Here is a 27,343-nt window from a genome sequence, read left to right as displayed (position 1 = left end):
AGTCGCGTGCTCAAATTTTAGTTAGTGTTTACCGACCGACCAACCGACTGACAGTGTGATGTAGAGTCGCGTTTGCATGCGACTAAAAATCACAAAAACACAAACTTCACCAAACTTGAACCAGCTAATGGAAAACCAGGTGGAATTCCTCTAACATCAGTTAGAACATCGAATTTCAACAGTATAAAAACAATTTAGATTAAATTAATATATTATAGTATACGCAACTCCCTGGTATACGCAGGGATAAATAAAACTTATTTCTCTAAGGTATAGGCATGGAGGAATTAATTCAACCATGATATGTATATACGGAAGCACGCGTTCAGGCAAATAGTGAATTAAAATTCAAGAAATAATTAAGCCACCAGATAATTATGAGCCACATTATATCAATTGGAGCTGTATATGAAAAAAGAAAATATTCAAAATTAATAATAACTGGATGTTTTTTATTGAGAAGCCTTTAGCACAGCAGTATTGCAATAACAGAGATAATATACAAAAGATCCACATTTTAAACCAACTATAGAATCTATAAAAATGATGATACCAAAATTCCTTTCACATTAAATATCGTTAAATATAATTGAACAGCGGGTTTACAGTATAAGATGCAACAAACTAAATATAAATAGCGGTCTACTACTGAAAACCAAATGACTGCATTGAAGCTTGGGACCTCCACACATAAGTGTAGTGTCTAAAGCCGGTTTTCTACTAGACGAAATTTGGTCTCACAAATTAAAAACTTCTACTATTTGCGCTACGTAAAAGGAAACATTAATTGTAAGGGTAACGCAAGTTATTTACCAATCGCAAGCGGTGGATTATTTTAAATTTTGCTTGTTATTGGTCAACTCGCTTACGTTGCGTTGTGTTGTTGCGCCCGAGTGGGAACTTTCATTTCGAAAGCATGTCTGTTGAACTTATTTCCCAATCTGTGAAAGGTTGCTCGTATTTTTAACATGGTATGTTTAACTTAAATGACAAACTCCTACGAAATGGTTGGCAGAGATGGAAAATATGAATATTCATCAATGTGTATGAACCAACTCTTGGGATCCGCCCAGAAAACTGGCTTTACCTGCATGAATTATTTGGATTACAAACAATAAGTATATGGGAATAGGCGTGTATCTTTATCAGATTGTTACCAGTGGCTATTAAGCTAACAAAATGAATGTGGACAAATATACATTAAAAAATGTCATAGAATCCCAGTGCTATCAACAATATAATGGTGTTATATATAATATATACAATAGTAAAATCAATTATGAGAAAGACCACAAGATATTAATAATGGTTTACTACTGTAATAATAATGTTGTTAATTAGCATATACAACTAAATTGGTGTATGGTATCAAAGAAAAACATATGCAAAACAAAAAAAGATAAAGTTACCTAATGATAATATAAATAATGTTATTATGCCATTTTATTTTTGTAATTATTACTTACTTTACCCCCAGTTCATTCAAAATTATTTACAAACTCAAGACTCATATATTTCACTTTGAATGTAATGAATTATACAAATTTCTTTTTCTTTATAGAAAACATGGTATTACCAGAAGCAATATTTAAAATATGAAATACCCATTCTTTTGACATGTTAGCTATATGGGGACCAATTACAAAGATATAGTGACACAATCCACTAATTAAATGTTATGCCTAAATGTCTGAAATATTCAATTCTCTAAAAGAGCAAGTTTTCTACAACGTTTTGTTTACTCATAACCATGTTAGTATGGTATATGAGAGTGTCAGCCAGATCCTGCTGAACTTGTAATATTACATGGAACAGTTGCTGCAACATGAGATTGACATTCTTTAAGAATGAATGTACTGTAGTTATACTCCCTTGTATTGCTGTTTTCCAATCAAATGTGACCATTAAAGTCAAGAATTGTTGACACATTCGCACTGGAGTTTTTAAAATTGTTGTTTCATCAAACCATTTTATACTTTAACGTGGTGTCTATTTTGGACATGAGACTGCTAAAGCCAGCATAAAAATGAATATACAGTATGCTGGAAATGGACTTGCCCCAAGTCTCTAGCTATAGTTTGATTTTTGTGATTCAATGTGAATGCCATGTGTCAAATTGTCATCTAGTACCTACATTAGCCAGAAATATGAGAAAAGGCAAAACTGACTATATAATAAACTAATAATTTTAAATAATTACACATAAATATTTTCTTAATTAACATAATCACAAAGAAGGTAAAGATAATCCTTATTATGACTGATGAAGCAAGATTGAAGAAACACATAAATGATTGTATCTGTTTTTATATAAATTAAAATTATTTTGACATGCATTAATAGTATTTCAAGCACTAAAAAATAAAAATAACGCAACAATACCATGGAAACAGAAAACAATAATTTAGTATTTACAGTAGTATCTAAAAAGCAATGATGGTGCTCGTATTTGCAAAGAGAGAACATGTGAAAAGAAAGTTTATACATAACATGTTTGTTTCTAATTTGCTATTGTTATTTAATCAGTGTAAAAAAAAAAAATTAATGTTCACAAACATACTGTATTTTGTACAATTTCATTTCACATATGATGACCCTGTGTATCTTTGAAATTATTTAAAGGAATTTAAATACAGTGTCAGTCATATTTAACTTTTTTACACATGTGACATAGTATCACAGAACCTTGAATCTCAATTCCAAATAAGGAAAATAAATAATCTTTTGTTTCAATACCGATAACCTGTTCAATGTTGGTAGTTAGCAACTGTATCAAATATTCTTGACAGCCTGGAAACCAGATGGCTTCCGACTAATCAGATAAAAACATACAAAAATGTTTGGTTGTAATGCCCCTACTTTCAGCGTGGTTCTTTCAGCGCCAGACACTCTTTTTGCCTTTGCGCCTGAACGCCCAACTAGCCTAGCCTATGAGGAGTATATTTGTACACGAGCACTAGACCTATGCCTAGCTGTAATCTGTTAACTTAATTTCTAACTAGCATTATTATTGTGTCGTTAGGCTAGCTTATTAATATTATTTATGATAGGCTTAGGCCTAGCCTTAAATAATAATATTAAATATTCTAAAAAGTTCGCTCTCCGGAGAATGTTCAGCTGTTCAACCCCGCAGTTTTAAGCTCAAAATACATCTGCAACTGAACCCACATTAAAACAGATGTGAAAAGCCTCAATATAGGTATGAAAAATTTAAGACTTTTCATTAAGCGTTATTTGTCATTGCGTTGACCCTTAACCACAGTTGTGTCCATTTTTATTTACACCAGCCTACAGTCTTACAATTCCCTTCTTGGTACAGTATTAGATTATTCCACAGCATTTTTAACATCATAACACATTTATGTACTATGTAAAACTATTTAAATACAAGCAGCATGGATAGCAAATTACACCTTAACATAAAAAAAAGAATTGTTTTAAAGACAGCAATATAATAAAACAATAACAAAACAGAACTAGTTACAATTCCATATAGAACTTTAACTTCATGTATTTTACTGAACTTATCAGGTAAGTAGCATAAACAATATGGATGGGTTTATTCAATCGGTTTCTGAGGATAAGGATAGATAAATTCTTGATATACAGTACACTTTTAACATTTCAAGTAGATCCTAGTTTTGTGCATAACTATAATCACAACATGCTATGACCCATTTTGTGGAACATTTACTCTGAAATTTAGCTTAACTATTAACCGTAATTATAAAACAAATGGAATAATGTAACTTTAGAATGAAAAAAAGAAATTGAATTGTCATGATCAAAATCCATCATACAATATGCAGCTGATTATGGAATTCCATATAAAGTGGTAGTCAACATTTCAAACAGATATCATTAAAATGAGTAACAGAAAGATACTAAATTATGCAAAATATCCTAACTGCAAAATGCCTTTCAATATCCATCTAAAAAAAAACGTCATTTAATTAAATACACCAAGCAAAACATGATAATTATCTAGACATTCAAAACTAAATGTGGTTTAACCACCTTGATAAAATATACAGTAAACCTATGGTAACAAGCACTGACAAAAAATTACTATTGTACAATAAGATGCTATGGTTGAAAATTCTTTACAAAGTCTGTACGACATTAAATGTTCAAGTGACTTGACACGTTTGTCCAAACTTAGATTTAGCCTTAAAAGGTACTGGCAGACTGTTCAGATAGGAGAGTGTCTAATATGATAGATACAATGCATTTCTTGGTTAAATTCACAAAAATATTTCAAAACAGACACTTCTTCCTGTTGGAACGGCGGAACCAGTACATGCATGAAGGCCGACTCAGGTAGAAACGGCAAGTGTTATTTGAGCATTGTAGTCTGTCGTTTCCATGCGCAAAATGTATGGGATGATGCTGTCTATTTGCACGTTTCCGATAAGACCAGCAAAAAATAGCTCTTCCATGATAGTGGGGCTAAGTAACCGAAGACTCGGTAACCGCATTATCAGCTTGCCAAATCGGTCTGGGTTGTTAGGGTATGCAGTATATTCATACTCCCTAAATTCCTTTAGAACTCGCTCCTGGAACAAGTTGATCTGTTTTGGATTTGGTAATCCAGGGTGATCTAAATGGAAACAAAATAATTTTATAATTCTCAAATATGTTCAATTAAAGTCCAAAGTTTAAACTTAAAAAAGTAAAAGTAAGGTAAATCATCCTGCAGGACAAGATGGTATGTAGTTTCTCAAAATCACATGTTCTCACATGTGACTAGACTCTTAATTACTTGAATATACTGTAATGAAGCTTTGCAAGAACTACAGTGTCAGACACTACAACGTTTTTAAGAACTGCAGTAATAAAGTTAATTTATACATTGTGTTTAACAATGTTTGCACACTAAACATTAACACTTTAGATGGCAACTAAAAACACTAGTACAAATATCATTATATTCTACTATAACAATTTATATCGAAATTCAAGTAATTCTATAAACAATAATGCCTGTTGCTAAGGAAATATTGAGAAGACAGTGTATAACGCGCATTAAAAGTCATCGTTTTCACTAAACACGCTTGTTAAGTGCCTTAACTTTGATTTTTAATAACTTTGCAAAAGTCATTGTATCTAAATAATGTTTTTTTGGCATATTAAAGGTAATTATCTCTAGTTTCATAATTTAAAAAAAAACTTGGTTTTGTAAAATCCGACTTATACTTGGCGATGGCACATTATGTCAGACTAATCAAAAACTGTTCAGAAAGAAAACTCACCTGAACTAAATAATACCAAAGCTTTCAGGTATGCATATTCATTAGAATCAACCTGTAACCTTGACAAAGTTGAAACAAATTCCTGCAACTTCCAAATGTGCTCCATAACTGCTTTCACTCTATCTGCTGAAAGCTTATCTGAATATATAAAATTGTGTTTTTCTTGTGAAATGTCTATATAAATACATCTAGCTGGCAAGAAACTTAAGGTACTGTAGAAAATTAATTAAATACACAAATACATTCTTTATACATAACATAATGTGGCACATGCAAACGAAGTCAGACATAAGTCACATGGGTAGATTTGTAGACAGTCAAACAGAATTAAAGCCTGATTTTTTTTTATCAGAAGCCAATAGTTAAATCAGTTGGCGTGTTTCTATTTTGAGACAAATAAATTCGTAAATGTTAACATTTTATGTTGTCTGTTGGTTAACAAATTATTATTAAATTTATGTATAATTTTCACAAAACCTATCATGTTTTATTCATAAATTGAAAGTGTTCCAATAGGTTGTTTTTAATAAATATTTTGCATAATAATAGAATAGTTAATGAACGAAGGTGCAAAGTTTCATTGAAAACAATTAGAATACGAGAGGGGCCAATACTTAAGCATAAAAATCAGAAAGAAAAACACACATACAAGAGAAACACACAATAAAAAATGAAGTTTTGATGCTTCTGATGTGATTGTATGAAGTGGTTACACCACATTTATTGATATAATAAATTTGTTACTGTATAGAAACTGACCTTGCTGTAGGCTGGTCTGCAAGTGATTCACAATAGCTGTGAGGATGGTTGAGAGAGCCATTGATTGTGAACATTGTCCAAGCCCAAGGGTGAACAGCTCACTCCAACACTTTTGAACCATTGCTGTGTGACAGTCACTTCTGTTGACACAAAGCAAAATATGCGTTTAAAATTCATGTAAAAATAGCTAATTTTCCATGCCTAAATTGAAAACATTACTTTATGTGCATTTATATTTTAGTTCCTTGAGTTAACAGCAAAAGAATTAATTTCTAATTATGATATTAATGTTTATTCGGAATGTCTTTTAGTACAATCTTGCTAGGAGCAAGCAATAGGCATAGGCATGAACAGTTAACTGCCAAGGGAAAAGATCAGAGCTCTGTAAATATGTCATCATGTGTTTATCGCCACCCATACAAATTGAGAAAATGCAATCAAATGAAAATCGCATATGGATAACAATTAAAGAGTTAATTTTATTTATTTCTAAGTAGAATCAGTAACTTACAGTCAGTTACAACGACTGACTTGGTAAACCTGAGACAATCAATTAAAGTAGAAACAAACAGAATATCTGACTCAACTGAACCCATCAGTTAGTTTGACAGAACAAAATCAAATGCGAATAAGGCTTAATACTGTATACAAACAAAATTTGACAATCAACTTACCCCATAATTTGAAAAGCTTGAATGCTCCTGGCCCAGTGCATAGAGAGAAAGAGCAATCTCGATGCTGATTCACAAATGTAGTGAACATTAAGGAACTGTGGCATGGGTGATGGTGTAGTCAATTTAAACTGCATGTGAGATTCATTCAATATAGCACCTTCCAAATCCACAAGCGGTTGATCATCAGATTGACTCAATGAACCATTGAATGAAACACCGGTCCTAAATAAATATAAAATAGTAAACAAACTAGTTGCACTGTGTATGCATTGAATGTGACAGAACTGAACGAACAGCCAAAAATACAATGTCTAAACACAAAACGAATGTACTACCATATCAAAATGTATCATTTACTTGACATTTATTTACACACAGTAGACCCCTGGGAAGCAGACAGTCACCCGTGTGTTATGGAAGTCCACTTACATGACAACTTACAAGAGGTTTGCTGGCAGAGAACCAAACTGTTTAATAGAGATATTTTAACTATAATTGTCTTTGATTCAAATTTATTGACTTGATTAAAATATTTGTTTCAGTATTATTTTTTGTTCTGAATTATTACTGCATGTGTTCTTGCCCTGGTATTTCACATGTATAATGATCTGATAGCCCCCCGACCATACAATGATAATACAATTGCGAATGTGTATGAAAATTTGTAATAAATCTGGACACCAAAAATGTTAAAAACTTAAAATTGTAGTGTGAAGGGTTTATCATATTGCAACAATGACATACCCAGATTCTGAAGAGCCACCGCCTTCAGCATTTTCAGACTGTGCATTCAATGCCTTTGCTAATGTATCAAAAGCTTTGCTGATATTTGACTTGTCACCTCCAGCTTGCAGATCTCCGCTAGTTTCGCCGTTAGCTATCACAAGCATCTCTTCTTCTAGACCTTCAATAGCTGAGCCTGACTCTCCCTTCTTGTTCATGTTTGCAAGTGACGTGACCACACTAGCCAGTGTGCTGAGATCTGTAGTTGTGGTTTCGGTGCTCAGCTGCGTTGTTGTACTTGTTGGTACATTAATAAGGATGCCTTGATCAAACAGCCCTGTTCTTGATGTTGCTGGTTTGTCTTTAAAAAAAAAAATACAAATCATAAATTGGTTAAAAGAATATATCGGTACACACTTTACACCCAATTTTATACATTAATATTTTGTCTCAAAATATGCATTATCTTTCGCAGCACAACAAATCATATATTGCGCTTAAGAAAAGGTTAACAAGCAAATTTATACTAAGTATTAGTTACAATTGCAAAATTGTTAATAATTTTACTGACATTTCAATTATAAGTTTATGTAAAAAGTTAACCAAAATGGCCTATATTGAATAACAAAAAGAAGGTATTTACCAACAGTGGGTGCAAATGTTGGTGTAGCTGCAAGCGGGCTTCTGAGATCCTTGCGAATGTAGATCTTGTCTGTAGAAGCAGCACAGTTGCCAGGCGACTTCTCCCTCTGCTTCAAAGGCGTTCTCTCACACTGGACAGCTGGAGTAAATGGATGTAATTTGGATTGCACTGTGTGAGAATGGCACAAAGTAAGGAAAATCTGTAGTGCGTGAAGGATGGAAGGTGGCAGAGAAGATGATAGCAGATCATAGAACAAGACACCATTCACCAAAGCAGTACAATTTTAAAACATAGCTTGCAGTTTCTGCAGTAAAGTTAACTTGATTAATTTTATTTAAATTGTTTTACTTCATTTTGGTGAGAGAGGCAAATTAAATATTAACAACCTCGTTTTGAAATATTAAATCATTTCAACAGGCTGAATATTTAGCTTGTTTAAACAACCGCTAATGTATAAAAAATGCCAGCTAATGTCGAAACATCAACAGCTTATGTGGTAAATAAAAATCAACACCAGCTAAGGTAACGGTCAACAGCTAATTTATAGTATGTAGAAAAGCCAGCAAATGTAGAAAATATTATATATTTTACAAACCTAAGTTTAAATTTATGTAAATGCATCTCTTGACTAATAGCCATACATCGTAAGCAACCACCCTCGGTATCGACCTCCTCTCAGAAGGGGCCGCTTCTCATAATCTACTACCTCTCGTAAGGGATGGCTTTTAATAATCGACCCCCTCTATAACAACCACCTCTCGTAAAGTGAACTCATCTTCTGATAAGAATGAGGACTGCTTCTCATAATTGACTACCCCTCTTGTAAGGGCCAAATTCTAATAATTAACCACCTTTTGTAAGCAACCACCTCTCGTAAGCAATTATCTCTTTTAAAGGACCACCACCTCTTGTAAGCGACCACCTCCTCTCCTGAGTGACCACCTCCTCTCATAAGGGACCGCTTTATAATCGACCACTACCTCTAGTATAATACCATCTCTTTTAAAGGAACACCACCTCTCTTTAGGCGTCCATCTCTTTTAAAAGACCACCTCGCGTAAAAGAGGTTGTCAACCACCTTGCGTAAGAGAGGTTGTTGACAACTTCGCATAAGAGAGGTTGTCGATTATCAGAAGCGGTCCCTTACTGTAAGAGAGATGGTGGTCATTTACGAGAGGTTTTGTTTATGAGAGATGTTCCCTTAAAAGAGGTGGTCACTAACAAGGGTGGTTGCTTACGATGTATGGTCGCTTATGAGGTGGATAGACTAATAGCTAAAGTAAAGAGATGCATTTGCACATGATTTAGACAGGTTTAAAATATACATTTGCTGGTGATAACTACATTAGCTGTGGAGCAACTGCTTTTTAAAAAACATAGTTCTCTTGTTCAATATTCTACTATCAATGAAAGATGCTTTTTAGCAATGTGATGGTAACCCCATAGCAATGTGATGGTAACCCCATGTAGCAAAGTAATTACTGACAATGGCATTCAAACATAAATTAAAGCATGCCATCTGACTAACAATTAGACAATTATTTACTGACATCCGCCACGCATAATGTGACAGTAGTACAAATTCTTTCTCCCCCCTATATTTAAAATTTCATCCGATTGTTGAATCTTTGAAATTCTGAAATATGAATATTAAAACTACTGTACTCTACTGTATACGAGTGAGTAGCCAATCGCATGCGGCTGAAACCAGTCAACTGGATTATCGTATGCACCAAGAATTCTTGGTGTCAAACCATGTGACTTGTACGTGTGTGCCAAGACGGAGTATCCAAGCTCAAGTAGTATACATATGAAACGCCATATGTGCAAAAAAAAATCTTTTTACTATATAATTAAGACAACACTCCGTCTGGAACCCAGACTATATGTAAACCTCCGGAAATGTTTAACTTGGGGTTTTGAACGTCTGAGTTAGTTTAGTTCAGTCAAAGAATATTATTATAGTCTTTGGTTCGGTGACATTTTTTTTATGGTATTTAAATATTTTGAAAGGCGGGACAATTCAGGGTTTAGCGGGAAACTACATCAAAAAAAGAAAAGGGCCTGGATGAGGCTGAGAAATATTTAGTATTAATAATCCATATATTTTTATGGATGCATGAGAAATAGCCATGTATGCGCGACACCTAACAAATCTGCTCTCATGTCTGTAATGCATGAGTTGGCATATAACATACATGTACAGTACATACAGTAGGTCCCAAAAACAAATATTTTAATGTTATGCCTATATGTATATTTCGGCGATTTCGTTTTATTAAGGCCAATAAGGCACGATTTACAAATAGTTTCTTTCCAGGAGCTATTATTATAGCCTAAACATGATGTAGACAATTTTTGTTTTGAGTTTATGTTGTGCCCGTTGGATATTGTGTTCCGCTTTCTTAAAACAAATGACAATAAATGATACTCGACTTGACTTAAAGTACCTTATGTTAACAATACATAGAATCTTCTAGTACTAAATTAGAATAGAGGAAGATAGACACTAAATGAAATCAAAAGAGAAAACCAACAGTACATACAGTATACGATTTCAAAATATTTTCAAGAGAATAAAATGTAACTTGCTTTGTTTTATTTCAGATACAATCATAATTTTATAATATTTATATTTCAATTGCAATATAACTTTGTTGAAATAAACATGATAGTGCTTTTCTAGAATTTTGTAAAATTGCAATACTGGTGACAATATAAATTTATAGCTATAGCACTGTTTTACACCCTCCTTTGGTTTTAGTTAAATCAGTTCATCAATAATAATAGCACTGGCCTACTTTGACTAGGCTAGAGGGACCAACTCATAGACCTTACAATATGTTACCAATTGAACAGTTTTTTAAAGTCATACATTTAATGTTTTGTTAATCTTATGTGTACATACTATACATTTTTAACGTTATATTTTTATACAATCTGAATGTTTTTGACTTTATTTTTTAGATTTGTCTATGTTGTTTGTATGTTTAAATGTTTTTATTGATATTCTGTTTTATTTTAACCAATTTTGTTTTTATACTGTACCTATTGTGAAAACAGAAAACGTCAGTTTTGTAAAATGAAGATTTACAATTGAAACATTATTTGCTCCGATAATAAAAGAAATAAGGTCTCCAACTACATTTAATGTAAAAATATAACCATATAGTCCTATTGAGATAACTTTTTTCTTTTTTAAACGGTTAACAATGTGAAAAATAAGTCGATTCTAATAATTTAAGCGGCCCGCTATAAATCCAAACATGCATTGCGCACAGATTTATATTTTCATTTCTCTTTTGTCATTCATCCACTTTTCAACTGCAAATTTATTAATGGGGTATTTGGTCCGAAAAAATTCATTTACTGATTTTTATATAACTCTTGGCCATTTCTCAAAGTAGACATGTTGAAGTTTATAAATAACATTTTTTTTATTTTTCTGATATTTTTTAAGTTATTGAATATGAAATAACCATATTTGACATTACGGATGGGACATTTTAAAATCCTATTTATTTCATAAACTATGCATCATCTAGTTGGAAACAATATTGGGCCCAAACATGTGGTCGCATTTTTGCTTATTTCACATTGTCAGTGCAATTTCCAATCTATATTTAAAAAATCTTCAATTAAGAATCATGTCAGTTATCCAATTAAGCTTAAATTTGTTATACAGTACTTTACAAGTTTTCAACCATTCTGAAATTATAGAATATTTATAATAGTCATACCTTTTAAGAGTATGGCAGGAGTTTTATTCTGAGTAAATGGTTGGGACCGACATTTGAAACCTAACCAATTGTCTTGAATAATTGTATTATATCCATTTTAGGATCACAAGAATTATCATTGGTCTTTATTCTATCTTTCCCAGAGCTTGCTTTGGTGAAATAATGTAACCCTAGAAAAACCCTAGAAGATTGGTTAATGCTTTCCCGTCGTCCCAACGTGAGTGAAAACAACAGAGGAGGATATCGATTTGGTGAGAAAGCGAGTGGAGACGTTTATTGCTAAATTTTCCACCAGAGGTCCAAAATTTCTTTGAATGAAGCCTATTTGACAGTTAGTGTGAATATAAGAATTCGGACAAAAACTTTAAAAGATTATTTACCTCTGTCAAGGAGGTACAGTATGTAATCGGTAGCGTGTGTTTGTTTGTTTGTTAGCAGGATTACTCAAAAAGTAATTACAAGATATTTACCAAAATAAATATAGATAGATATGTGGTCAAGGACCATTCCATTAAATTTTGGGACCATGGTCCCAATTCTGGACCACTTTTTGAGTATACTTTACAGAATTGCTAGTGTTAAAAGATAGGACAGAATTTTTCAAAAGCCGGCGAGCAGTCTTAAAGTAACAAGTAAACTGAAATTGCATTTTCTCGAGAACTACTTGTCCAAAAAACTTCGTTTTTGTACAAGAGGCAAGAGTTATAATTTGTGATTTGTAATTTTAAAACATAATTTGATTTAATGTGCACATTTTTTGATTTTCGTGTTACTGTTCTATTGTTAGTCAACTGAAGCTATTGTAATAATTGAAAGACTTGTTTACATAACCATTGCACCAAACTCGCATACACATGCTTGTAGTGAAATTAGCCTCAATCACCAACAGCATTAAGACACACACAAATATATATATATTTTTTTTTTTAAACCGGAGAAATCTTATGTAGGAGAATTTTACAGTAGGCGGAGGTATGCACTCTCGGAGTGGCTTTCTAGTTGTTAATTGAAAGACATCCAATTTAGATTGCTTAAAGAAAAAAACTAAAACACAGTTTGAAAATAGTTTTGTAGCAGTATGGTACTGTATGTCAAAAATGAACCACGAAGCAAAGCACAAAAGGCAAGAGCATAGACAAGAAAAACGATGTCAAGTGGTACTTACAATCTGGTTTCATACCCATTGTAAGGCATTTCTGTAATCGACAATATTGGCATCGGTTTCTGTGGTGTTTGTTGATTGGGCAGTCTTTGTTGCTTCGGCAGGTATAACCAAGACTCTTGCGGATTGATCTCTTGAAGAAGCCCTTGCATCCTTCGCAGCTAATTGCACCATAGTGACGTCCTATAAAAGGTTTTATACTGTCAATTACTGTATATTGTAACTGGGTAAAACACATGTAAAAGTGGAAACATCTACAGTAAGTTTCAAGAGATACAGGAAGCATACAATATCCTGTTTTGCTTCTGGTGTTCAGTTACATTTTCTGTGTGATTTTAGTTTTAAAAAAGCAAACAACAAAAAACAGTTCTCCTATACAGTACTTCCAATTTAATGCATGATAATCAACATGTGATGTAAGCATAGACATTACAAAAATTGAAAACAGTTCTTTGCTAGCAACCCATAGCACAGAGGGCAATACTCTGATAGCATCGATGCTCTTGAATGGAGTTTTTTTAGTGTTTTGTATTTGTTGTGTTAAAGGGATAATTGAAAGTGTTAGTATTAACAAAAATTCAAACTCAATGTACAGTACAGAAGGAAATTACTGCTTCGTATCTACGTGTAGTTATTTGTAGATCATTGTTCTAAACAATGTAATTGTTATGTTACGCAAAATGCTATATTCCATGTTAAGATTTAACATAGGCCTATATTGAATTACTATTACAACATGTGTTTAAAAGAAAACAGGCCCGACGTGGGAATAGTTTATTGACGTGGACACAAAATCCAGGTACATGCTCTTATCATCAGAGTCGAGCAGCCACACTCCAGCCACACATGCGCGCTGACAAATTAAGTTGGTTATAAAAGGTTGTGGTCAACAGAGTATTGTGTTTCTTGCAATATGACCAAAAATCTATGTCTGTCCTGTTGAGTGAGCGACTATATTTAGAATGAAGTTTGACTTGGTATGTTTAACAATAATTTTTTGTCGCCATCGTTTCTGGATCGACTGGACGTTCACCATACAGTATTATTTTTTATAAGTTGGCCTATATTAGTTCATTGAGGTTTACATTTATATGAGTTGATAATTAGTTAAAAATTGCTTAGTACAGAAACCAGTTTTGAAAATGTTTTGATACTGCAATCAATTGAGGTTACCAATCTTTTTGTGAAATCCATTTGTATCAAGGTAAAAAAGGTTTATTTCTGCTGCATGACTCCACAGAAATGGGTTCTCAAATTTTTGATGGAATGTAGAAAATTTCTTTATAATTGTCATCAAATAACTCTGTTCATAATGATATTAAGTAGGAAGTACATTTCAAAATACAATCAGTGATGTCATGCAATGTTTAGTGAGTCATGTATGTTCATTTTTATTTAAGGAAATACTGTTCCGATTTTCTTGTTCATGAAACAATAGCCATCTGTTGTTAGATTTTAGATTCTACAGTATGAAAAGATTTAATATTTAATTGAATATTATTAGGTTTAAGGGAAACAATGATTTATTCAATTCAAAATACTATTACACTAAGTACTGTATTAGCAAAAACAAAATATCTATGCATTTTAATTTACAGTACAATGTAGTTCTATTTGATGCCAATGCCCTGTAATATAGTCGCTTTTTTGGCATGGGTTCACATCACACACACTCTTCTCTTTTGGATAGTGACTTTAAACAGGAGCTCCAGTGTAAATCGTTATTAGGGCAAGAGTATAAAAAAATGAATAGTTGTTGGAAATTGCATATTAAAAACTACAACCAATAGAAAACTTCATTTGCATGATAAAAATGTTATAAATAAATCAATCAATTTTAAGTACACCTTCTGAATGGATAGTAAAAAAATCTTCACATAAAAAATAATTTCACATAATGTACGTGGGTAACATGACATTATAGTCAAAATAATATTGCACATGCCAAGCTTGACGCCATTTTGTGTTCCAATATTTACCTGATGCTCTATCTCCACATACAACGCAATACTCAACAGGTCGTTGTGGCGAGTACTTTGGCGTGCCTGGGCTTTTGATCATCAAGTCCTCATCACGCAGCTTAGCCAGCCTCTCCATTGTTTGATGGTCTAGCCCTGCAACTGTTGTGGGGATCTTCACAATGTGATCGACTGTCTGTTGGTTTACACTGACCTGCTGAACTTTGTAAGCCTCAACTGGGTGAGGGCCAGCTTGCACTGTAATCTACAAAAGAAAACATTGAAATACATTAAATTCTAAGAAGGTCCAAACAAACTAAAAATGTATTAAGATAAACATAATACTACATAATGAAATTCACGAAATATAGAAAAGTGATCTGAACAAGTAAAAAAAACGCTGTAGTTGAGCAAGTTTGCATCTAACTACTAAACACTTGTAAAAATACATACCAGGTTCATGATGGAAGATGAATAACTACAAAATACAAAATGTAAGGACCTAGAAATGTCTACATATGGATCATATTAAAAGCTAAGATATGGGCAATATTTAATCAAAATACGTTGGCAATCCTGAAGAATACAGCATTTATGTCAGCAAATCAATTAAGCAGTACCATGGGCAAAAGGTTACCATCACTGTGAGGAGTAGAAGGAAACTTGTAATGGCATTAGTCAGGGATTCGCTGTCGGGGTAAACATGTGACCCAACAGACCTGCACTCAACTTTTCCTTTCGACCTGACATGAGTGACTCACGCTTCCTGTTCTAGCTAACATCTTCCAATTCTTATTGTTGGATTGGTTGGCATTTAGTTGGGGCATGGTTGGGGGTGCCATCCAAATCACCAGATGGTTGTTATCATGGATGCTTCATATGAATGATCACATAAAATACTATGTGTTATTTGCCACTAAATAAAAGCATCCATAGTAGTAGTCAATTAGAAACATGAAACAAAAGTTTTAAAAATGCGGAATAACACTATATTTGGCTTCTTTCACTATACAGTTGTATGAAAAAATGTAAATTTATAGAAAACAAAATCAAAAAGTCAATAAATTATATATAAACAATTTTCTGCCGAAATAAATAACATTAAATACAAAATAATGCATTTAAAGATGGATTTTATTTATTTATGTTTGGTGGACAACACATCTTTAATCTACTGTACTGTAGTGAATTCTCTAGAAACCAAACTCTAAAAATTGGCCAAAAAGTACTAAATTCATTCAAGTACCGTATATTTCGGTGTATAAGTCGCACTTTTGACTCGCAAATTTGACCTCTAAATTAAGGGTGCGTCTTATACAGCGAACATAAATGCCTCACCACACAGATTGTACATAATCGTCACCTCGTTGGTTGGCGCGGCTAGGCCTGAGTAGGCTAGGCCTAGGCTAGCTACAGTGTACTACGTAACGGCAACCTGCTTCTGCCTAGTTTTCAAGGCATTTTTGCGTGATGTTATACTAAATATGATGAAAAGATTTGTTCATTATACTTATAGAGCTGTTTTAGGCGCTCCGATAAAATTTCATTTGTAAACGTTTACGATTGGAATGTATTATTTATAGTTATACGCACGATCGCCGTACCCCTAGCGCAAGCCCTTCTTGGCGACCACATGGTGTACGGTATTCGACTAGTATATTCTCCAGTTGATTATAGCATGGACCTAGCGTATACACTTCTCGGATACATAGATACTAATCGAATACGATTGTCTGTGAAAACGTGCGCCCTCTCGAAATGATCGAGCGAGGCTAGCACACACACGGCCATGCACTCGATGTTGCAGGTGCGAAACTCATTAATAACAAGTTAGAAAGAACTTGTTGAGGCTGGGCGCGACCTTATACACCAAAATATACGGTACTCATTGAAAATGCTTTCTGAAAACAAGACATACTGTAGTGGCTGGTGTTGGGAAAGTTGATTTTTAAGTTGTTTCTTTGATAAACAAATCAGGCATAATAATTTAAGAAACTTTGTGTCTGTCAGGGAGTTAAATTCAGTGGTCAAATGTTTGCCCTACTCTGATGTAACTATAAATACTGTACTGTAAAAGAATCAGACATTCTTTCAATTATTTATATTTATAGCAAAGTAATACTTTTGTTATGGAACAATGGCAAAAACAACCCAGTTTTTTGTACCTGATGTGGTGAAGCAATGTGAGCATGGTCGGATGTGACCTGCACAATCTGCTGTGGATTTGTCACTACTACTTGTTGTAGAATTGGAATCTGTTGTTGAACCTGCTGTAAGCCACCTTGAATTTGAACCTATGTAGAAAGGGAGTTTTATAATTAAAATTAGGTCATTGTATAAAAAAAGTGGGTGCAGTAGTGTTAATGTTTACATTATAAAAATTGTACTTTTTAATGGTAAAAAAAATGTTCAGAAGGTAAATTCTACAAGAACATACTGTAGTATCAATGTACTAATACTGTTTTAGTAGAACCAGGCCTTTAGATAATTATCTGTTGGGGGCAAGCAAGCTGGTTTTAGTAGAACCAGGCCTTTAGATAATTATCTGTTGGGGGCAAGCAAGCTGGTTTTTCGTGAGACATTTTACCTCTGAATTTACCCCTGGACTCCGGGTTCTCACTGACATGTCATGAGTGGTGGTTGGCAAACCCCCCTTTTCCCCACGCATTTCAGAATAAGGTCGGGAAAAATGCTGTTTGTAAACAACCCGGTGTTATAATCTTAATCGTTTTCTTCATGCATGTTTTTTTTACCTATTACCGAACGTCCAGTTGATCCAGAAACGATACCGACAACAAAAGATCGTAAACAAAAAAAAGTTAAACTTCATTCTAAATATTTATCAGAATGTTATTGCAGATATAGACCAGATTTTATTTTGTCACATGGCAGGAAACAAGATGAAGATTCTACAGTACCTAGGTTTTGTGTCACATGACATGAAACATGATACTCTATAAAAAAACCTATGATCAACGCGTACAGTACTGTAGATAATAATAATAACAATACATCGTAGTAAGTTATTAACAATAGGCTACGATCTACCTACGCGTAAATATAGTGGTAGCCGGCATCATGAAAGTGATGGATGGAGCCGACGACCACTTTGGCAAAAACCCTGTGGACTGTTGTCATCCCTAACAGCATTTTACAGTGCCTCTTTATTAAATGAACATCAAATAATTTGTCATCCATAATAATTGTTTGATAATAATAATACATTTGTGATGTACTACAGGACCAGAAGAAGTTGTGTTTATTTATGAATAGGCATGTCACATATCAAGACTTTATGACAAATATTTAAAAAATTAAAATAAGTAATTAATGATTTGTAATAACATACTCCTGTGATGTAAGGAACAAAACCGAAATAAATTATAAACAAAAATAGAAAAAATTAATGTTTTAAACAGACATTTTAATTCTATTATCAAAGACACAGTCAAATAATTTATTGGGGAATAAAAAGAGATAAACTGCATATCAGGTCAACTGGTTAAATATAAATATTTTTACAGAATATCATTCATTTTGAGACTACAAATGGTATTAAACTATATTATGGGTGTGTCTGTGAAGTACCCAATAAGTGTGACATACATACTGTACAAGGGCCCACATTTGAAAAGAGTTTAATTTGTTTTGTAATATAATTTTAAGTTACTCCTACTGTAAACCTTAGTTTCAAAGGTAAATAAAAAAGGTTTTTCATGAAAATTTCTTTTAAAAAATGGTGGGCTATTAAAGTACTGTATAAAACATATAATAATCTTTAAAAATACCTATGCTACATGGACACAACTTTGTTATATTTTGTAAATATTTTTCATTTTATTGTTTTTTAAATTTTTATGTATTGTGTGTTTCTCAACTTGTTTTTTTTATTTTATGCTATCTTTTTTACACATTTTAAATATACCTTTTAATAATGTAAAAAATTGTCACAATTCAGTTTTTCTGTGAAGATGATTTTAATAAATATACCATTATGAATGAAAACACATGAATTATGTAACATGAACAATACTAAAACCACTAGTAGAATATGTAAGCAAATAATGATTACATTTTATCAAATAAAACTTGTCTGCTTTGTTTAAATGAATTCATTAAAACTGATACCTACTGTACATGGACACCATGGTGTTAAAAATTACAATTTACATCAGTTAATGACTTCTTTATAATGTTTGTAATTATGGAACACTACTCAAACCATTATAATAGGTACTGTATGTAAACAAATAATGATAATGTCTTAAATAATACTTGTCTGCTTTGTACTAGAAGTAGTTATTTGATTTGTGATACCTATGCTACTGTACATGGACAGTCACCATTGTATTAAAGAATTGAAGAAATTATCGTGAGTTTCTTTATCATGATGTTCTCTGAACCTGCAGGAAGTTGTTAACGTGATCTTGTTTATCACGTTAATTCTGGTTAACGTGCTCTCAGACGTTAATTATCATGATCTTACGAAGTTATCGTGATATACTGTATAGACACTGTTATATGTTGTTGTTTTGATTTTGTTGACCGCCAGCTTCAACAAGTTGTTTTTTTCTTTAATTTTTAGTTAGTCAGAGGAATCATAAAAAAAGGAGTGTCTTACAAGTCATCAAAACTCAGCCTCACTATTCAATCAACAGATCTCAGCTCTCCAACAAAATGTAATTAACTTAATGCTAAGAACAGGCTACCTGTAGTACCACTACCATCTACAGTAATCTCGATTGCTACTTGGATATTATTACACAAGAAAAATTAAATTGATCAGTGTGGCAATAAAACTGCTCAAAACAAGTCAGGGGAGATTTTATTGCAGGGTCCTGTCCTAGAGGATGAATGTAAAAACAGAAGTGTTTAACTACTAATTAAAAGTCAATGGTTACCTGTTGAACTGTAACCTGTTCTACACCTGGATGTACTTCTTGCACCTCTGTGACTTGCATATCACCTTCTGTCATCTGTACTATCTGATGTTCCTGTACAGCTTCCTCTGTCACATCTTGAGAGGTAGCTTCCGATTCCAGGGTTTCCACCTGCATCTCCACTTGCTCAACCACTTGCAGACTATCCATCTGGTCAGAAGACTATGTGGACACACCTGGTGAAAAATAATATTATTATAGTAATTTTTAAGTTCACTACTGTAGATTTTTAACAGTGTATAGTACGAGCTTGCTTTGTAGATTATAACGTACTGTACTGTAGTCTACTGAACTGTACATTGTAAGCTTGGTACTGTAATAACCTGAGCAACATACAGTACTTAAATCAATGATCTCATAATAAATAACAGGGCCTGTTTCTTTTGAAAAAAAAACAAAAACACGGTTTTCTTCGAGACCGGTTTTGGCAGTTGTTTACAGTATAAATGTGCATTCGTTATGAATGACACATTAACCACAATGCAGGCGGAAGTGCGATTGGATCAAGGTCATGTTTACTTTTTTCCGCATAGCACAATCCCCAGTTCGTCATAGAAGGGGCAGGTAAACCTGAAATATTATTGTGGTCCTCCGATACTGTCAAGTTGAACAGTATCTTTCACACGCTTTACAATATTCTTAATCTTTCTTCCAACTCGCAGCCAGCCTCCCCTCATCTTTCTTCTCCCCAAATATTTACAGTATTACTAACCTTGTATTGTAATTGGACATTTTTTATATCGCGGACTTTCTTCATATTTAACCAACAATAATGTCAAACTTGACATGATTTTTTTTTTAAATCAAGAAATCAATGTAAAATGTAGATTTTCAATTTAAATAGGGGTTCTTAAAAAACTCACTGGTTAAAAAAAAAAACAGTAGAAATACTGTTGCCTGGTAGCACTGTAGTTCAGTAGGTGGTGGTAGAGAAGATTTAAACATTATGTAAAGCATAGTATTAGTAATTTGATATTTCATCAAATTACATTACAAAATCAAAGCAACACATTTTTTTTTGTTAAATCAATAAATCATAATTTATATATTTTCCAATATTATATGTATTTTATATGTGTTTTGTAAATAAATTGGAAATAGAAACAGCAATACTGTTTATGCCAAATTCTTCAATACAACATCAGTAAATTATTTATTGCCATCTTGTACTGTATACATTTCATGCAAGAAAAATAAAATTAACAAATAGAATTTGACTACTGCTGCTGCATAATTTATGTCAAGAAGCTAGCATAATACTGTAGGTGTACATGAACGCATCGATGCTTGACTAGATTACAGACTAACATTAACAACATTTAAAGTAATTACCTTAATATTTCCAGTATATACAGTACATTGTAATGAACAATATCATGTACAATACTGTATACAGTTTAATTACCAAGTGCCATAATATAATAATATTGTTTTATAGTAAATATCTCTTGTTTTAAATTTAAATGATCAAATAATTGTTGTACAGGAAGCATAAAACTGTAATGTTAAAAAATAATATATTATTAAAAAAAATTATTCATACTGACAGTAATTAATGGTAAATAATAATAAATAAAAGAAAACCCTATTAATAAAAGTGAATCCTGAAAATACTGACACTCAATATTTTTTTTTTAAATTACTAATTTGAAGGAATATATACTGTAACTGTCAAAACATACTGATGAAAATATATTATAAAATATTATAATTACAATATGAATATAAAATGTTGCATAGAATCTTATTTGTAGATACATGGCTCATAGCCAATCAGACAGTCTAATGCAAGCAGAGCAATGAAAGCTTCTAATTGGATGCCTTGGAGAAATGGCGTCAGCTGAATAACATCAAGTTTTGACCCTTTGACCCCATGAACCTTGTCCTACATTACTGCATGTCATGAGTGCATAAAAAAGATGTAGATTGATGCCAGAGATAATTTGTATGCATAACAAAATTACTGATAGATTTCATAGAACAATTTAAGTATTAAATGCTCAGACAAAGCAATATAAAACAAATGAACAATGCTTGTTGTCTGAGGTCCAACTGTACAATAAATGTTAAATTTGTAACATCATCAATTTAAAAATATGATCTTGTCAATATTATTATTAAATTTGTAAATCATTATATAAAAAAATCATACAGAATACAATTATATACTGTAAAGTTTATTTTAAAATACATTACTGTAGTGCATGCAACCGAGTATCTTTTAAATAATGCATTCCTTTAAACTCTGGAATACCTTTAGAAAGATCATTAATACTAATAGGGTATGTTCAGACTCACGGAGTTACGGTGGAGTTAGCTACGCAAGGCGTACGGTAATCCGTGGCGTTAAAAGCTAAGGTGTTCAGACACAACAACCAACATTCCAATGCCTTGCGTTTAAAACACTCTGATCAGGTCAAAGCAGATAGAACTATATGTATACAGTACATTCATGACAATTACATTGTTTTTTTGTTTTTTTATTTATATAATGTTTACCTTCAAATATACTGATTTTTTCTTACTACTTGTAGAATTGCATTTTAATTCAAAATAATTTAAAACGTAATTGTTACACAGACAATTATCTGATTAATTGATTTAATTTATGAACATCATATCACTGACGCCAACTTTACTGTTCTTTAAAATCTGAACCTGAAAATACATTTGACATAGCTATTTCGCTGTCGTATCATAGGGTACGGGTATGTACAGTAGTTGCTGTCTGCTAATCGTGGTCGTGTATTTTCATTGGTTAAGGTTAAAATCACTGATGCATCACTGGATTAGCATTATGAAATCTACCCTCTCCCGCTAGAGTTATTAACGCCACTGGCGCGGAGTAACAGCTCCCTAACGCTAATCCGCGGCAGGGTTCAGACACAAAAATATGTACGCCGCTTACATAACTCCACCGCAACTCCGTGAGTCTGAACATACCCTTAATTAAAGAACATTAGGATTATCAATATTTTTATAGGTGTGGTGCGGTTACAGTACAGTATGTGGGCCTCATTGTAATTCAAGCATCTACAGTATCCATCATGACTTGCCCTACAGTAGGAATTGTCTAACTTTAACAAGTACTGTTTACACAAAATTAATTCTTCTACAGCAAATGTAAACATTTTTAATGTATTGTACAGTACATAAAGTAATTTTGATTCTTTTAAAATATAAACAAAATCTTATTAAAACGATCAATGTAAAAAATAATGATGCAAAAAACCTATATATTGCGATAATTTTTTTCTATTTCAAACAGTTAAAGACCCCTTCCCTGCAATTTTGGACGTTTTTTGGAAAATAATACATATATCACTTTAAAAACATTAAACCATGTCATTCCTTGTCTTAAATACGTTTTATGGTAAATTATGATAAAAAGTGAGAAACAATGCACTACCTACTGTAAGTAGCTCGCGGCGATCGACCTCTCGTGGACGGTCTTAGGCCTAGCCTGTCTACTGTAGGCCTAGCTGGTAAACATCGGTAACGTACAAACATCGTACGCTAGCTATATACCTAGCCTGACGTTGTATAGTTGCTGCATTAATTGTCTTTCTATTTTTGCCAGACTCCGTTGATACAAATTGGGGAAAACCCGGTATTTTCGCTGAAAAGTTAGGAGTCTTCCATTTGTTTTGGCCTCACGATCGATCGAAAAGTGGGCGAATTACAGGTGAAAAACAAAAATATCAATCCGCGCGCAATGCATTTTGGGATTTATAGCGGGCCGCTATAATTATTAAAATAGACTTATTTTTCACATTTTTAACCGTTTAAAGACGAAAAAAGTTATCGCAATAGGACCATATAGTATTATTTTTACATTAAATATAGTTTGTGATCTTAAATTAGATCTAAAAAACGTAGGGAAGGGGGCTAGTAGATTCTAATAATTTTAGTGGTCTGCAAAAAATCCCAACATGAATTGCGCATAATATTTTCATATTGTGATGTGATGCACCCACTTTGATTGATCGCGTGAAAGGGTAAACAAATAAAAGAACCAGAACTTTTATCAGCTAAAATTCAATGTCTTGCTCAATTTGTTTTAACGGATTCTGCCATAAAGGAAAGACAATTATTTCAGCTACTGTATGCCACAACGTTAAGCTAGGCCTATACAGTAGCTAGTGTAGTGTAAGATGTTCGCGCAAGACATGCGCACAAAAATAACTTTTGAAAAACTACTACCCTTTTTCAAAACATGATCAAAACACTCAATCAATTATTTTGTGGGGAGAATTATATACCGAGACTACAGGGGAATAAAAAGGATTCTGTATTAACTTTTGGAGGTTACACCGTTATCCCATCAGTCCATGGCTAATGATGTTTTGCATACTGTATGTCCTTTCTTAAGCCTGTTGTTTTCAATAGGTACAGTAGTCTAGCTACAGTAGTAGAGTACTACCAACAGCAAAACAAACTTTTTACACAATTTATATATTAACAGTTATTAAAAATATTTTATATATTATTATATTTCAGAAATAACTAGACTGTACATGGTGTAATATACAGCACCCGCCGCTATTTCTAGACGGTCTCCCCAGAACGCAAACGGGCCCAACGTTGCTTAACTTCGGTGATATGACGAGAACCGGTGTTTCACCGCAATATGGCCGTATGATCATAGTGCAAACACCTCTGTGGGTTTGGCAAAAATCAGAATTTGAAAGTAATTATTATTATTTTTATAATTCTTAAAAAATATTTCCAAATATAACCTGCAAAAAACGCAATTTTTCAACAAAAAACATTTTTTTTTGGCCATTGCAACAACCATAACTTTAGAACGGATAATCAGATTTTTCCTTTTGAATTACTGTAGTGTAACTGAAAGAAAAATAATACTTGAATTTTTACATTGGATACATACTACTGTAAATAAAACAAATAAACTATTTCAGTAGAAATTTTTCACTTTGATTCTTTTATTGTGCAACTTTTATGATGAACAGAGTATTTTTTTTTTCTTATCCATTTACTGTGTACAATTGTTAAATTGCATACCACCAGTAATTCTTCCATGTGGTTTACAAACATTTTCAGCAAGATCAAACCACATACTCTAACTACTGTACAGTACAGTATATCCACCAATCCAACCAATAGCAACATAACTCATAACCAGTACTACTGTAACATCAAACACCATTCTGACACGGTTTCCTTTTTGTAAATTTGCATACGGTATTGCTGAAGGTACTTTACGACACTAGAAAAATAATTTCAAGAAGCCCTTCAAAAACGCTTGCCCGTTGTTTGCAAAACTTTGGCCTATGGTACCATTTGAAATTTAAAAAAATGTAAATTAATAAAAATACACAGACAGATATAATGGAAAATGTGTGTGGTCGTTTGTATGATTTAGGCTGCGTTTTTTTTATTTGATCTAATTAACAAACAAAATATAAAATACTGTACATTAAAAATACACCCAAAATATAGTTTCGTTAACTTGTTCGCCCACATCATCTAATTTTAACTAGTTACCACCAAAATGTGTGTATTTTTTGCGTTGATTTTAAGTCTGTAAGCAGCTGTAGTTTTATTATTCCAATACTTCCACATTTTATTCTAAAATAAAAAATTCATATTTTATCCATAAATTGTTTTAAACTGCCGACTGATTGATAGAGTTCAACCTACATGTCCCTCTCATCTACGTCTTGCCCTCGTATTTGACATGTACAGTACATACAATACATGTTGTCACTTTCTGATGCACATCCTACTAGATTAAAGATGTATTGTCCCCTAAAAGCATGAACAATGAAGATTAATTAAATCAGACTTTGAATGTTATTTTCTAGGTAATCACTTCCATAGAAAAAAACCCCCCAAAAAAATCATGTTTTCACTTATAAAATGGCAAAATAAGTAGTTAAATTCAACCAAAAATCCATTGGCTGGCAGCCAATTTGACCATTTTTTGCTCTAAATTACATTTTTTTCAGGCAAATAAATTTTCTTTTGATCCAATTTTGGGTCAAAGTGAATAACTAAATATGTTACATTTTTAAAATGGAATATTCAACAAAAAATTTTTGTAAGAATTATTTTTTCAGGGGGACAATCAATATACATCTTTAAAATTTACACAGCATAATTTTTCTTTAGCATCTTTTATTTTCGTAAAATTTTAACACAATAAAGTATTGCTTTTATTTTTAGCTTATTACTAGGCCTAATACTTAATAGCTACGGTCTAGCCTACTAACTAAACTCCTAAGCCTATATACATAGTATAGGCTTTGGTCTACTGAACTGTAAGGCTAGGCCTAGGCCTAGTAGTAGCCTAGGCTAGTAGTAGTAGTAGTAGGGCTACCCAGCCAGGCCAGCTAGCCTGGTGTTAGTGTTATATATTATTATTATTAACCGATTATTCACACGAAATACCAACGGCTGTAAAGTGTAATATAGACTATTATTAAACACAAAATAAGTATAAAAACGCGTGCAATTCAACCAAAATATTCCTATTATTGAAACAACAAATCACCATTATTTTAGATATCAAAACAACGTCGAACCAAACGGACATACGCGGGGTCATTTTTCACAAAAACCTTACCTTGCCTACCCGCACAAAGGTCAAAGTTAATAGGACATGATTGTAAACCAAACCAAAACATAACAAAATATGGTGTCTAACATGATTGTTGTACCCATTTTTCGAATTTTTAGGGTAAAAAGTGAAAGTTAAAATGCACATTTACCTCTGCAAATCCAACATATATTGTGGGTGTGACGGAGTATTGTTGGAAAATGGCGTGCAACAAGACACCGCCAAAAGCATGTTCTTTGAACACAGTTTACGATCACTCGCAATTACGTACATTTGAAAGTAAATATTTGGCAATTTTAACAATTCAAAGAACATGGATACTTAATACCAGTAAATATCAAACATCTAACTAAGTAACATTAGCATTGAAAATTTAAAATATAACGTTTTACCTTTAAATTTCGGCAGAAATATGAACAAATACTTTTTCGAAAAATACAGCAAACGGGTCAGGGTTCGTGACCTTCTTCTCCAAACCCTTATGTGTCGCTGCAATGTGATTGGATGTTTTACTATAACGAAAACGAACGCCTTTACTTTCATATGATTGGCTAAACAATTACCCCCTGCGACGTTTGTTGGGTCCTCTAACATTATGTTATTTTACAAATTTCAAAGAAATGTTTTAATTATTGTATTTTTTTTAAATAGTTATAAAAAAAACATTTTAAACAGTATACAGAATTATGAAAAATAAAATATTATATTTCAATGAACATTTTTTTCTATAAAAACTAAAACCAATTGTTAAATGATTATCACAATTATGCAAGTATAATTGATAGAGGGCGCCAAAGATAAATCAGCATTTAGCATAGATATCTAATACTCGTAAAACCATAGATACAGTAAGTAGGCCTACTTATGTACTTATATTATTTCTACGGTTTTTAAATAAAATCAGCAGAC

At 32.7% G+C, this 27,343-nt stretch overlaps 1 protein-coding gene across 3 annotated transcripts; it reads right to left on the bottom strand.

Annotated features, from left to right (window-relative positions):
- Positions 1–328: 328 nt before the first annotated feature.
- LOC140059583 (orphan steroid hormone receptor 2-like) lies at positions 329–26,904 on the bottom strand. Of its 3 annotated transcripts, none has more exons than XM_072105543.1 (11): positions 26,827–26,904; positions 19,813–20,027; positions 17,077–17,205; positions 14,933–15,176; positions 12,957–13,136; positions 8,052–8,219; positions 7,430–7,769; positions 6,686–6,907; positions 6,012–6,151; positions 5,253–5,390; positions 329–4,600 (listed from the first exon to the last, which is right to left on the bottom strand). In XM_072105543.1, the coding sequence occupies exons 2-11, from the start codon at positions 19,999–20,001 to the stop codon at positions 4,317–4,319; spliced, it is 2,034 nt and encodes a 677-aa protein (XP_071961644.1). In that variant the 5' UTR covers positions 20,002–20,027; positions 26,827–26,904; the 3' UTR covers positions 329–4,316. The 3 variants fall into 3 exon arrangements, with proteins under 3 accessions (XP_071961644.1, XP_071961645.1, XP_071961646.1); XM_072105544.1 differs by having other exon boundaries at positions 8,052–8,189; XM_072105545.1 differs by lacking the exons at positions 17,077–17,205; positions 19,813–20,027; positions 26,827–26,904 and adding an exon at positions 15,365–15,605.
- Between the last annotated feature and the right edge of the window lie 439 nt (positions 26,905–27,343).

The sequence above is a fragment of the Antedon mediterranea genome, chromosome 9 (assembly GCF_964355755.1).
Source record: "Antedon mediterranea chromosome 9, ecAntMedi1.1, whole genome shotgun sequence".
NCBI classification, from domain to species: domain Eukaryota; kingdom Metazoa; phylum Echinodermata; class Crinoidea; order Comatulida; family Antedonidae; genus Antedon; species Antedon mediterranea.
Note: the sequence above shows the minus strand (reverse complement) of the source record. Positions and strands in the feature narration are given on the sequence as shown.